We start from the raw sequence: 13,358 nt of genomic DNA on the forward strand, positions 1-13,358 counted from the left end.
CGGTGAGGTCTGGTAGCAGGGCCTCCATCGGTGAGGTCTGGTAGCAGGGTCTCCATCGGTGAGGTCTGGTAGTGATCTCTCCTCAGGACCTGCGGAAGTAGGATACATCTTTAGAAACCGGAACTGAGCCATGAAAAGGTCCAACAATAATGGAATAGAACAAAATTAAATACAAATGACCAAAAAAAGACTATAAACAGACAATATGACAATCACTGACTGGCATTTAAACCATGGCCAACTATGTTTTGCTCACAGACCTCCTCCCCCATATCTGTCTTTACGTATAAGACTGGGAGGGTGTTACTATCTCTGTACAGAGAACTGAGAAGACAACTCTGGTTCCATTAGCTTTACCTTAGCAGCAGAGGAAACTTTGTAAACCACCTTGAACATGACAGGATGTCCTGGAGACTCTATGAGTAAAAAATGCAAAGAAATTAAGTTAATTATGAAGAGATGTATCACTGCACAATCAATGGGCGTATCTCTACTGCTATAATCCAACCAAAACATCTCTGGGGAGAGATATTGTAGTGTATAGTAGTTACATTTCTCAATAAATCTTACAAAACAGAAATAAACTAATTTAAGTGAATCATTGGCTTCTGAAAGCAACTCCAAACTGMTTCCTCTCCCAAGCTTGTTGTTCAGAGTATCCATGAAGAGTCTGATTTACTTGCGAAGGGAACCTATACATACTTTTGACCTCTAGAGAGCACTAGAACTCCAATAACACTATAACCCCCCCCCCCCCAATAAATTWGTGGTAATATTTGTATGTTCTTTCACTGGTGACTACACTTCATTATCTTTGAATAACTTACTTCAAGGGAGATAAATGCACTATGCTCTTGTAAAATATTGTAATTGATAATATACACTGAGTGTACAAAACATCAGGAACACCCCCTTCCTCTTTTGCCCTCAGAACAGCCTCAATACGTCAGGGACATAGACTCCACAAGGTGTCAAAAGCATTCCACAGGGATGCTGGCCAATGTTGACTCCAATGCCTCCCACAGTTGTGTCAAGTTGGCTGGACGTCCTTTGGGTGGTGGACCATTCTTGATACACACAGGAAACTGTTGAGTGTGAAAAACCCAGCAGCGTTGAAGTTCTTGACACAAACCGGTGCACCCGGCACCTACTACCATACCCCGTTCAAAGGCACTTAAATGTTTTGTCTTGCCCATTCACCCTCTGAATGGCACACATGCACAATCCATGTCTCAATTGTCTCAAGGCAATCATAGCTGTCACCTGGATTCACCTGGTCAGTAGGTTATGGAAAGAGCAGTGTTCCTAATGTTTTATATACTCAGTGTATTTAGCAGATCTTATCTTTAAAAAATTATATTACAAGTATAAACTTCCGCCGTACAAATCCAAAACCATTATCAGTGATTTCGATAAATCAGGTGCACCTTGATCTCTTCCCTGTAGATATTTACCCTACCGTACCTTTCAAATATTGAATTATTATATTATCAACTACCCTAGCTGGATTGAAATAGCTCAACATGCTCACTTCTCTTGGATACAGGGAAACTGATTGGCTCCAACAAAGGATGGGCACATCCAATAAGAAATGGTCACAAGGTGCACTTCCACCAATAAGTGCACAAGGACAAGGGATTGTTCTAATTCCTTTGTCACAAGGAGAGGAGAAGGCTGTGTGATCGCCTGGACTGAACCGCACCATGAATCATTGACTGTGGATAGATGATTAACAATAATTCAATATGGTTTGTTGTTGAATTTATGAATCAAGTTTGTCTCCACACACCATTCTATTCCTATCACAAGACAGAACTATAGAAATGCTCTGTTTTTAACAGAATCTGGTTGCAACCCCCCATTTTATGGCGGCAGGTCTCCCTAGCAACCATTTCCTATAGCAGGACGTTCTTGTGAAAGACTTCCCTTTGTCTCAGAACAGAGCCCTTCAGAGTAAACATTTTTAAATACACATTGAGATTGATATTCAATACAATAGAAGAATAACATCAATTTTCAAGACAATTATAGTGCTTCATAAAGCTTTTATTTACATGCACCATTTCTCAGACATACATAACATAATGCAAAGTGGAAAAATACATGAGGAAAAGCCAACTGAAATCAAATATGGTTGTGATTAATCAATCAAATGTATTTATAAAGCTATTTTTACATCAGCAGATGTCACAACACAAACAGCAAGCAATGCAGATGTAGAAGCAATTCATGGAGGACCAGTGAGGTAAATACAAACATAGGTAGGCAGTGGGTGTTGATCCACAGTACGTGAAGTAATACTGTTAATTACTTTAAAGGCGCAATCTGCAGTTTGAACAATAACAAAGCGGACACCCCCGCCGCTGATTTGGTAAACTGCTGAGGGATGGGGCTGGAGAAATGTAAGCGCTTTCAAACTCATGGATACAAGGACCGAACCTCCATGATATSACAATAATAGTTTTAACCATGTTGAGGCTATATAGTGTTTGTTTACATTTTGGGTTTAATAGGTTACGACAGTTGAGGTAAGCACGAGGCATCTATGTTACATTCTTCAAGAATCAATGGGTATGCATCATTCATTTGAAAGTCTAAAAACAGACATAGCAACTGCAGATTGTTCCTTTAATGATGATACAAACAACTTGTTTCAGCATAAAAACATCCCAAAACCAATCCAATTACTGTATTCTAAATATGTTATTAGGAGTTTAAATCCATCAAAATTAATTACCAAGACCTCCTTTGGTGTTGCTATGAAGTTAGTTAACGTCTCTTCACGTAGTCCTACTCCATGTGGGAAATCAACTCAAAATATTGACTTCATATTTTTGGGGCAATAATTCAGAACATTGAGAGTTTGTTGCTTCTGATTCTACATGGAATGTTATTTTCCATAATCATACTTTAGGCCTAGCCTATATGTCAATATTTAGCGTGAGTAATAGCTTATTCAATGTAAATGTTCAAAAAATATGATTTTTGTGAGCTGTAATTACACTTTATTTAAGGAATAACAACCATCCAACATCGGGGCCCCGCATTCATAAAGTGTCAGGTTTGGAGTGCTGATCTAGGATCAGGTCCCCCCTTCACAAGCAGAGACTTGTCATCCTTATCAGGGTTTATCACAGGAGTACTGAATACTAAAATCACTGAAGAAAATTAAAACACAAGTTTCATACAGTACAATTAACACAATGTGGATTACCTTGGACTTGATGTTACACATATAAAAACCATATGTTTTATTATATAGGTGCATGGAATTGTGCACTGATGCAAGGCTTTTCAAAAACAATTGTTTKTTTTGTCCTCTTTTCGGCTGAGAACATACCAGTAAAAGCTGAATCAAGTATCTACAACAAAAAGGTCACATTTGCTGGAGCTTGTTAGATGTAAACAGGCAGTCAACCACTGTACTGACAAATGGTTTGGTAAAAATATTGTGTTGGTTCATATGTATGGTTAAGAAATATGACATGGGAAGCAGGGTAAAAAAAAAAAYGTTTAATTTTATATATCAGTGTTTACAATCCACCACATAAGGAAAAATCCCTGAGACTTAAAAGCAGTGTCTATTTCACATTTACATCTAAAATCCCACTGATAACACTGGTGTTAAAAAGGTTAAAAAAAAAAAAATTGTCACTGTCCCAACAGACTAGACACAGCTCTACAGTCCAGGGCCTGTATTCACACAGCACCTCAGCGTACGAGTGCTAATCTAAGATCCGTTTTTGCCTTTCGGATCATTATGAATAAGAGTGAGGACCTGGTCCTAGATCATCCCTTCTACTGGCAGATGGTTTGTGAATACCTGCCCTGAAATCAGACTCAAGCCTCCTTGTTTTTGGAACATGGTTTAGGGTACAAGAAGCTCATCTCTATCTTGTCTTCCAGACACTTGCAGTTCTAAATATGTAATGCCTGATAATAAAAAGAAAATCATTGAATACTTGACACTTAGCCCTGCTATACAATCAAGTTGCACAATATGCATGAGTTATGAAAGCTCACCTGCAATGATCACTCTCTATACTGATCAAGGTTGGGTTCAATTCCATGTCAATTCAGCAAGTACACTGAAATTCCATTGAATTAACTTAACTGAAATTCAAACTGTCCCCAACCCTGACACTGTTCTGAGACCGGGCACCGGGTAGTACAGTACCTCAGCTAGCTTGGAACCCAGCTTGGGGAAGAAGAGGTTTGTTTGGAGCTGGAGAATCCCCCTGCTGTACTTAAGTTATTAGTGGTCTGAGTACTAGAGCGGAGGGTAGAGTGGTCAAAGCATAAGCCAAGGCAGTCAGCGTCCATCAGCTCATTACGTATGATGTCACAGTCCAGGCTGCTGTTGAACACCTCCAGATCAAGGTCTGCAGGTATTGGGAAGTGGTCCTGAGCATTCAACTGCAAAAGGCTTCCAGATCTGCTGTTGGTACCTGAGCCACCAAGCTGCATACAATAATTTCTACTGGGAAATGGAAGGTGCTGGAGAAGCTGGTTGGCCTGCTGGGCCAATTCATTGCTTGCGCACAAGACTTCATTGTCAGGTGTTGACAAGCCAGCCTGAGCCCACCAACCGGGCACTGAGGAAGTCTTTGAATTCGGACCTGCAGCAAAGTCCCGGATTGATGATGACATAGGGTCCTTGCGGAGAAGCATAGCATTCCGCTGGGAATTCTGGGACAAAGTGACAGAGGCGCTGGCTTGTGACATCATCGGGTCAGAGTGTGTGAGCATGACGTCGCTGACATGGCTGCCATGAGTCTCCAGGTTCATTAGGTGTTGCAGGGTGTGGTGGTGGTTGAAACGAGAGGACAGGCAGGAGAAGGAAGCTTGGTGGTTCTCCTGGATAGTCTGCATGGGGGACTGACGTAGGGAGGCCACTGAGGAGGGTGGGGGGCTYAGCAGGAAGATGGTGCCGGGAGGGCCGAAGCTGCCGGAGGACGGGACGACCAGACTACTGCCGCTTCCTGGACACGTGTAGGTAAACACTGAGCCCCCCGTCTGATTGGTCCTGCTCTCCACTTCCTGCCCCTGGGGCTGCTGGGACGCCGCCAGGCTGACGTTGTCAAGCAAGTCGCCCATCAGGTGGTCAGGGAGCCCGTCGTTGAGGTTCTTAGTAAGGGCCATGTCGCCCAGACCGAGGGTGGCGGTGGAGGGGGACAATCTGCTGGGACTGGAGTAGAGGGGCACGATGGAGTCGTCATCCAGAGCCTCGTCCAGTTCCGGGTTGGCCAGGATAGGGGAGAGGCGGCCACTGACCGTGCTGGCGTTGGAGTTGGTACGTGACCTGAAGTCTGTCCAGGTGTCCAGTTCGTCACTGCTGCGAGACGTGGGACTTCCTGTCCACTTGGACAGGCTACAGGACAAAGATAAACTCTCGGCGCTGCCATCTTGGAAGGTCTGTAGGCCTAGAGATGCTTTCTTTGCGGCGCGGCCTCGAGCACCTTTGATCAGCTTGTTGCTGTTGTCCATGGATACGGCCCGTCGTCGTGGAGCTTTGCCACTTTTCCCAACCTCTGGGTTGACCATCCACCAGGAACTCTTCCCCGTTCCTTCATTATGCACCCGCATGAAACGACTGTGGAGAGAGAGGTTGTGTCGGATGGAGTTCTGGAGACAGAGGAGAGGGTTGGTTAGAATTAGGTCACTTCAGTTGTGTAATTAGTGTTACTACACAGGTTTAAGAGCAACACTATAACGTGATCATTTTTTTAATGGAGTGAGCCCAATACACGTGGATTTAGCAGTATTGATTTAATTGCTGATGCAAATTTGTGAATTGTCTTTGATGTTCGAGATTCTTGGCGGTAACTTTGCTCCAAAAAGTTGTTATTCCTATGGAGACTTATATTTTCCACAACCTCTGTACTCAATTATACATAAACTAGGCACTAAGCAGAAAAGCTCTATAAGAGGAAACACTAATATACACTGTTATTACACTGCAGTTAGTTATACAATGTGTTTGTCTTCTTCTGGGACATACAGTATTCCACTGCAGCTGTGACCTATTTTCTGTGAAAGGTCTAACAGTTTTCCCTGGAGATATTCTCAACCATGTAGCGTTTAAATGAAAGTCTGTATTCAGGCTACACTAACAGAGTGCTGCCGTAGAGCAGAGGAACCAGCGCAGTAAGTCATCTCTGGCACTGCAGCACCAGGGCTCAGAGGGCTGGGCTAATGAGATGTATGGATGGGAGTGGTTCTAGTCTTTCTACCATTTAGGCTAGCGTCAGCTYACAGCTTGATTGGTGGTATACAAATTAGATATGTCCCATATGGTTTTAGGTTTTATTTTTTGCATAATAGCAATAAGCATTCCACTAGAATCACACAATAGTCTACAAAGCTGGGAAGTTCTGTGATGTGAGAGATATGACTGACCAAGTCTGTCCACGATGTACTGTGTGTCATTGGGCCTGACCTAAGCCGGTCTATATTTTACTTTGGGTCAATGGGTTGGTCTTGTGAAATCAAACTTTTAGCAAAGCCCTCAGCCCTCTCTTACTCCAAGCCAATTAATTACAGGGTTAAACCAACCCGTGAACCTTTTCATCGCCCAGTCAGTAAGGAGTGAAACACGCTTCTCTTCTCCTTCACTCTTAATGACCAGCCTGTCTTTTTGTTATGGACTAGCCTGGCAAGGTGGTCATGACTAAGGTTAGCGGATCAGGGTAACAAACCTACCTCATTAAGATCCAAATGTATTCTTTGGATTATACAAATGATGTAACAATCAAACTACAAAGTCTCATTCTTGAGAACCCATGTAGCCCAATCCAGAACTTTTCCTTGTAGGCCAAGTCATAGCATATAAACATTTGATTGTTGTGATGCCTTTAAAAAAAAGAATACAAAGCCTCTAGGGGTTGTTTTTTTTAGCTCAGCTGGGACTGACGTCAAAAGAAAGTTAATTATTTGTGGCCGAGACAGTCAAAAGCCTAAGCCCGTTTCCGTTCCCACATTCTAGGCTTTTCCAAGATCTTGGAACTTCACGTTGACTATTCAGTTAAATGAATGCCTTTATTGCCAAGCTATGTAGTTGAACTCAAGCCCGCTACGGAAGAGTAGGAATAACATTTTCCACAACCCTCAGGCAGCGACAAGTCCCAGCCCATTTAAATGAAAACCTCCTCAAAAAGGGTTGTGCAGCGTGCAGACTTCAGATTTCTCTCCCAAGTGCTCTTCTGTGTGGAGAAAGAAACAGGGGTACACATGTTGGCTTTCTCCTCAGACCGGTCACACCAGTAGGCTAGCTGGCTGGCCAGCYTGGCCACATCTAAAAACAGATATCTGACATGGGGATGGATGTGTGCAACACTACCACGAGGCCTGTGAACTGAATACCTTGTAATCTTTCGTCACTGATGTGACATTAAACACATGGCAAACAACTCTTCCAGTTGTGGAAAATCTAAATCAAGTCAACTAAGCAAGATTCTATGGATTCTCTGATGGAATTGCAGAGTGAAAAGATATCACGTTTTAGATGTGATCTCTATACTGTACGTGCTTCCTGTAGAAAGACTGTGCCAAAAGCACCCAGTGTAGTTAGTGCTCCCTTCCCCCACCCCGTCAGTGCACAGCAGCAGCCGGTAGCAGCCTTTAAGCAAAGCCTTGTGAACAGAGAGCCTCTCCCTCACACACAAACCCTCCATTTCTCGCTCTTCCTCCATATCGGTCACACTCTACCCCCCCACTTCTCTCAGGCTCTCCTGCTATCTCTCACTGCTGACCAACAGTTTCCAGTCAGCTGGTTGATTGTGCTCAGGCCACCAGCCAATGAAAAAAAGGAGGTATGGAGCACAACTGCCAATGGCAAGCCTCCCATTGATTTAAAGCTAATCGTAGTAGGTAGGCCCATAACACTGCATCAGAGCATTAGCTATGGCTGGCACAATTATTGTATTATTGTGTAAGTAAACAACAATTATAGACAATAACGTGAACAAAAATAAAATGCATAACTGTCTTAAGTAGACAGTTAACCTAATAGCAGTTTTTACTTGCTACATGGAGGGTAAAGTTGTTCATTTCTGGACGAGCACAGTAGAGCGGCACAGTCGGGGGTAAAAATCTTAGTTTCCAAAAGTTAAGTGGTCACAACCATTTGTTTTTGAGACGTGGGTTTCACCAAAAACGTGTTGTATTAATTAAGGATGTCATAGCTCGTTGTCAAAGACGCACCATGATGGATTACAAGCTCAACATCTTTCAACCAAACTGATTACGGTCAATTGCAAGACAATGAATTGTTACCCAAACCTCCAGAACCGTCACATCCCTACAATAGCTACAGCAACAGGGTTGGTGATCCATCTAGCAGCCTCACATAATGCATAGAATCAATACTCTAAAAATAAGGTTAGTTACGTGTTGAACAAGTTGGGTTGACTGCAAGGTTAAATAAAAATTKCATTCAAGGTTGAATACAAGAACTGGTGTATGACAAAACAGCGTTATCACAGTGGGAGCTGGATTAACTACTGTATATCAGAGATAAGATGTACATGTATTTTTACATGTATTTCACCCCTTATTTGTCACTAAGTCTCCACATACAGGGCATTTGGAAAGTATTCATCTCCCTTCACTCTCTCAACATTGTTATGTTACAGCCTTATTCTAATGGATTATATTTTTTCCCCCCTCAAACACAATACCCCATAATAACAAAGTGAATAGGTAATTTTTCTTTGCAAATGTATAAAAAAAAAAAACAGAAATACCTTATTTACATAAGTATTCAGACCCTTTGCTATGAATTTTGAAATTGAGCTCAGATGCATCCTGTTTCCATTGATCATCCTTGAGATGTTCCTACAACGCGATTTGAGTCCACCTGTGGTAAATTCAATTGATTGGACATGATTTGGAAAGGCACACACACTTGTCTATCTATATAAGGTCCCACAGTTGACAGTCTTAAATGAAGAAGTTTGTAACCACCAAGACTCTTCCTAGAGCTGGCCGCCCAGCCAAACTGAACAATTGGGGGAGAAGGGCCTTGGTCAGGGAGGTGCCCAAGAACCTGATGGTCACTGACAGAGCTCCAGAGTTCCTTTGTGGAGATGGGAGAACCTTCCAGAAGGCCAACCATCTCTGCAGCACTCCACCAATCAGGCCTTTACAGTAGTGGCCAGACGGAAGCCACATGACAGCCCCCTTGAAGTTTGCCAAAAGGCACCTAAAGACTCTCAGACCATGAGAAACAAGATTCTCTGGTCTGATGAAACCAAGATTGAACACTTTGGCCTGAATGCCATTCGTCACGTCTGGAGAAAACCAGGCAGCACTTAGCACCTAGCCAATACCATCCCTATGGTGAAGCATGGTGGCAGCATCATGCTGTGGGGAAGTCTTTCAGCGGCAGGGAGACCAGCCAGGATCGAGGGAAAAATAAACGGAGCAAAGTAGAGAGATCCTTGATGAAAACCTGCTCCGGGGCGCTCAGGACCTCAGACTGGGGCGAAGGTTCACCTTCCAACAGGACAACAACCCTAAGCACACAGCCAAGACAACGCAGGAGTGGCTTCGGGACAAGTCTCTGAATGTCCTTGGAGTGGTCCAGCCAGAGCCCGGACTTGAACCCGATCGAACATCTCTGGAGAGACCTGAAAATAGCTGTGCAGTGATGCTCCCCATCCTGAGAGAACTTGAGGGGAACTACAGAGAAGAATGGGAAAACTTCCCAGATGCCATGATTCTGAAACAGGTCTTTGAAAACCTCTTTAGGAATGGGGTTTAATTGAGGGAAGGGTCTGAATACTTGTGTAAATGTGATATTTTTGCAAATGTATATAAAAAAACAAATACATTTGTCATTATGGGGTATTGTGTGTAGATTGATGAGGGGAAAAAACTATTTAATACATTTTTGAATAAGGCTGTAACGTGACAAAATGTGGAAAAGGTCAAGGGGTCTGAATACTTTCCAAATGCACTGTATACTTCCATTAACCAAACGGTACRGGGGGACCTTCAGACAGATGTTGTGAAGCTTGTGGATTTTAACGTAGATGCTATGAACACACCCTTCTGTACGTCTCAACTTATTGAACAGCATGCCGAACAGCATGCATGCTAACCTGTCCACCTTGTTCAGATGTTGAACTCAATTGGCCTACCTTATTTCTCAGATTGAGAACGAGTTGCCAATTCCTTATATAAATTGTGTTTATGCTTATTGCACAGACTAGACTGCTAGTATAACAGTCTTTGGCTAAAATGCTGTTAGTGGTATGTGGTACCGCAATAAACACGACACACTGAGCAAACATTTTCTAGAATGAATAAAGGTTCATAGATATGTAACAGTATAACTTTAGACCGTCCCCTCGCCCCGACACGGGCGCGAACCAGGGACCTTCTGCACACATCAACAACAGTCGCCCACGAAGCGTCGTTACCCATCGCTCCACAAAAGCCGCGGCCCTTGCAGAGCAAGGGGAAACCCTACTTAAGTCTCAGAGCAAGTGACGTAACTGATTGAAACGCTACTAGAGCGCGGACCACCGCTAACTAGCTAGCCATTTCACATCCGTTACACTCACCCCCCTTTCATCCTCCTCCTTTTCCGCAGCAACCAGTGATCCGGGTCAACAGCATCAATGTAACAGTATAACTTTAAACCGTCCCCTCGCCCCGACACGGGCGCGAACCAGGGACCCTCTGCACACATCAACAACTGACACCCACGAAGCGTCGTTACCCATCGCTCCACAAAAGCCGCGGCCCTTGCAGAGCAAGGGGAAACCCTACTTAAGTCTCAGAGCAAGTGACGTAACTGATTGAAATGCTAGTAGCGCGTACCCGCTAACTAGCTAGCCATTTCACATCCGTTACAGATACTCCTATTTGAGTAGTGTCTCCTCCGCATGTCATTTGAGACATAAGGTTGTCATTAAAAGGTCATCTTTTCTATTACAGTCAAATCATGTCTTCATGTGWTTAAGTCCAAATGACCGATTTGGTCAGACCAAGTCTCAAATGGCGGGTTCAAACCGCTTGTCAGAGGAAGAAGTGATCTCTCATCATCTTTGTTGTAGTGTGTGGCAGGGGGAGAGGATTGGTGTGTGTAAACAGGAAGAGGTGAAGCGAGAGGTTTCACTCTTGCCAAAATAAGCCCAATGTGTTTCTATGGGCTTATTTTGGACCTAAACTTGTCACCTGCCTTCAGCACAACTCCTATTGTTAGGACGGAGACATGAGCATCTCCTCATTATATCCAGATCTCTAGTGTAAATGGGAAGGTGCACATAGCACAGGAGTTAAATAGATGAGACCAAAAAGACAACATGAACGAACCAGCAGACAAACGCTGATAAAAAAACACAAATAATTTTTAAAATACGAATGAATCTAATGAGTTTGATATATGACCCAGCCCTATGTTATTACTATGATCATTATTCCTTTCCATGGTCTTTTGGAAAACAAGCGTTTCGCTACACCAGCAATAACATCTGCTAAACATGTGTATGTGACCAATAAAATTTGATTTAGATGGATGCGGAATAGAGGTTTTTCTCCAACAGTTGTAACGGATTACAAACCTAGGTTATTTCTATTTCCAGGACCTCTTCCCCCCCATTTCAATCCAGCAAAGCTGAAGCTTTCATTAGACTTGATTCCATGACGGATGGATTGGTTTTCCAGGCCAAACTAATCCCTGGAATGAAACAGAGGCAGGAGACGAGAGAGAGCAGAGAGCCTTGCAGACCAACAGACTAGACCACGTTTAACCACCAGGGTATAAGGGCACTAGGAGAGGCCTGGGGTGTATTCACTTCGAACCAAGCGGAAGCAAACGGGCCAAAACAGAGACGTACTACCTGAACTCTTAAAAAAAACAAAAAAACATTTATTGGACATTGCAAAACATTTTGCTACGGTGTGCACTAATGAATATGGCCAAGGGTTAGTGGGGGCACAATAAGAGAAGCCTGAAAAAAACATTACTGATAAAATGGGAATTGGCAGATGACGAAGTACCTCCACTGTGGACAAATAAAAGTGAAAGCACTCCCTTCCCAGGTATGATTAGGCTGCTGAGGACTACTACAACCGTGTAGTACTACGGCCAAAAACCAAAACCAGCCGTGTAGTACTACGGCCAAAAACAAAACCAGCCGTGTAGTACTACGGCCAAAAACCAAACCAGCCGTGTAGTACTACGGCCAAAAACCAACCGTGTAGTACTACGGCCAAAACAAAACGTGTACCCCTTCGGGTCCCAAGGACAGTTGTATTTTTTCCCCCTCTTTCTTCCTCTCGCTCGCTCAACGCTGCTCTACTGCATGCAAATACCCTTAGTCTCAGGTTTCTACTAGTTACGACAGCCACAACGGCTAGATTGTAAAAATTATCTGAAAACAATTATTGTTTAACACCCTTATAGGGTTAGCGTTCCCACACGGCCAAATCTCCATGTTACAGAAAACAGACAGAAGACATCAGGTGACCACCTGTGCTAATTACACACAGGTGTTCAGAGTAGGTTAAACTTAACTCGGGAAGTCACCCACATAGCTGTATGGATCTGTGCAAAACTGCTACAGTAAGTGTATCGGTTTTATTTGAAGGATTGAAAACAGTGATGAAAGACAGTGGCCATATGTTTCAAAAGCCATGATTATCGACGTTTCTAATCGTTCAACACACAGCGTCGGGATTGTAGTTCACGAGCCAGTCGTGGGCGAAGCTAAAGGCTGAAAAATGTTAGGAGAAGGCAGAATGCCGCCTAGAGTTTAAGAGCTAGGGTTAGACATAAGTTTAGCAGTGTGGTTCGGGTTAAGGTTAAAAATCTAAGCGATAGGCAGGGTTTATGAATTTGTGGCTGAGGTAATGACCCCTGATACAACTTTGTCAGTCAGAGGAACTCTAGAATCCTAGCAGCCTAGCCTGGATCTAAAATTAAGTAAAATTGAACAATTAACCTATAGCCCAACTCAACCAAACCAGAGCAATAATGTAAAGTATTCAGAACCCTTGATATTTTCCACATTTTATTACAGCCTTAATCTAAAACTGATTAAATAAAATATTTCTCAATCTACACACAATACCTCATAATGACAAAGCGAAAACAGGTTTAAACATTTTTACAAATGTATTAAGAAAAAAGAAATACCTTATTTACATTAGAATTCAGACCTTTTGCTATGAGACTCGAAATTGAGCTCAGGTGCATCCTGTTTCCATTGATCATCCTTGAGAAGTTTCTACAACTTGGAGTCCACCTGTGGTACATTCAATTGATTGGACATGATTTGGAAAGGCACACACCTGTCTATATAAAGGTCCCACAGTTGACAGTGCATGTCAGAGCAAAAACCAAGCCA

At 43.0% G+C, this 13,358-nt stretch overlaps 1 protein-coding gene across 4 annotated transcripts in view; it reads right to left on the minus strand.

Annotated features, from left to right (window-relative positions):
• Window positions 1-2,025: 2,025 nt before the first annotated feature.
• Window positions 2,026-13,358, minus strand: part of LOC111963551 (forkhead box protein O3-like) — a 26,120-nt gene continuing 14,787 nt past the window's right edge. For all 4 annotated transcript variants that reach the window (XM_023987074.2, XM_023987075.2, XM_023987073.2 and 1 more), the window contains one exon: window positions 2,026-5,625. In XM_023987074.2, the coding sequence (XP_023842842.1) occupies window positions 4,183-5,625 (1,443 nt within the window). In that variant the 3' untranslated portion in view covers window positions 2,026-4,182. The remainder of the gene's footprint in view (window positions 5,626-13,358) is intronic.

This window comes from Salvelinus sp. IW2-2015, linkage group LG4q.2 (assembly GCF_002910315.2).
Source record: "Salvelinus sp. IW2-2015 linkage group LG4q.2, ASM291031v2, whole genome shotgun sequence".
Taxonomy (NCBI): domain Eukaryota; kingdom Metazoa; phylum Chordata; class Actinopteri; order Salmoniformes; family Salmonidae; genus Salvelinus; species Salvelinus sp. IW2-2015.